The following is a 1,217-nucleotide window of genomic DNA, read 5'->3' as shown; positions in this document are numbered from 1 at the left end:
CTTTGTGTGTGTGTCCCCTCCCCCAGGCTGTGATCCAGAACCCCTTCAGCAACGGGGGCAGCCCCGGCAGCGAGGGGGGGGCCGAGGCCCGCTTCACCTGGGGGGGTGAGGGGGCCGTGGCTGTGCAGGCCGACCCCGCCCTGGCCCAGGCTGGAGGTAATGGGGGACCCCACACCTGATGGGCGGGGGGAGAGGGCACCCCCACACCTGGGGGGGCTCAGGTGTTGTAGGGGGCACACAGGGGTGTGACCCCCCCATCCCCACTCCTCTCCAGGTCAGTTCTATGTGATGATGACCCCCCAGGACGTGCTGCAGGCAGGGGGGGCCCAGCGCAGCCTCGCCCCGCATGGGCACCCCTACTCCCCGTGAGTGCACCTGGGGGGCACCTGGGACGTACCTGGGACACACCTGGGGCAGTTGGGGGGCACCTGGAATACCTGGGGGGCTCCTGGGACACTTGGGGGTCGAGTGGGGGGTACCAGGGAACGCACCTGGGGAGTACCTGGGGACGCACCTGGAACACCTGGACACGTCCCACGTGCCCCGAACGTACCCAAAACACACCTTTGTACGCTCCAAAACTGCCCTGGCGTGCTGTGGGCACACCTGGGCACACCTGGATACACCTGGGCACGCCCTGACACACCTGGGCATGCCTGTGCCGGGCACCCCCATCCCACCTGTGCCCCCCCTGTCCCCCACAGGAAGCTCGAGGGGCCACGGGTGCCGCGGGACGAGCGACGGCGGGCGCAGCACAACGAGGGTGAGGAGGGGCCCCGTGTCACCCCTGTGTCACCCCTCTGTCACCTGGGGGGGCCCAATGTCACGCTTGTGTCACCTGGGTGGCTTCTGGGAGGGCCCAGTGTCACCCCTGTATTACCCAGGGGGGCCCAGCGTCACCTGGGTTGGGACAAGATCCCCCATTGTCCCCCCAGTGCCCTTCCATGTCCCCCCTAATCCCCCAAAAGCCCCCCATCCCCCATGTCCCCCGTGATGTCCCCAGACCCCCAATGTCCCCGTGTCCCCAACGGTGTCCCCAATGGTGTCCCCAATGTCCCTGTTCCCAGTCGAGCGCCGGCGCCGGGACAAGATCAACAACTGGATCGTCCAACTCTCCAAAATCATCCCCGACTGCGGCACCGACAGCGGCAAATCGGGGGCGGTGAGGGGGGACTGGGGGGGAACTGGGTGGTCCCGGTGGGTCTGGGGGGGGCTGA

General features: G+C 68.2%; 1 protein-coding gene across 1 annotated transcript in view; it reads left to right on the top strand.

The window, feature by feature from the left end:
* LOC114072748 (Schwann cell myelin protein-like) overlaps nt 1–1,197 on the top strand; it is a gene marked incomplete at its 3' end in the record, with an annotated part of 10,544 nt that extends 9,347 nt beyond the window's left edge. The window contains exons 6-9 of the mRNA XM_027910606.1: nt 22–156; nt 275–365; nt 705–763; nt 1,068–1,197. Coding sequence (XP_027766407.1) covers nt 22–156; nt 275–365; nt 705–763; nt 1,068–1,197 — 415 coding nt within the window. The remainder of the gene's footprint in view (nt 1–21; nt 157–274; nt 366–704; nt 764–1,067) is intronic.
* Between the last annotated feature and the right edge of the window lie 20 nt (nt 1,198–1,217).

Source organism: Empidonax traillii, unplaced genomic scaffold (genome assembly GCF_003031625.1).
Source record: "Empidonax traillii isolate 1590-97213 ecotype Southwest subspecies unplaced genomic scaffold, ASM303162v1 scaffold3855:size10739, whole genome shotgun sequence".
In the NCBI taxonomy this organism is placed as follows: Eukaryota; Metazoa; Chordata; class Aves; order Passeriformes; family Tyrannidae; genus Empidonax; species Empidonax traillii.
This window is presented reverse-complemented; position numbering and strand designations above follow the sequence as displayed.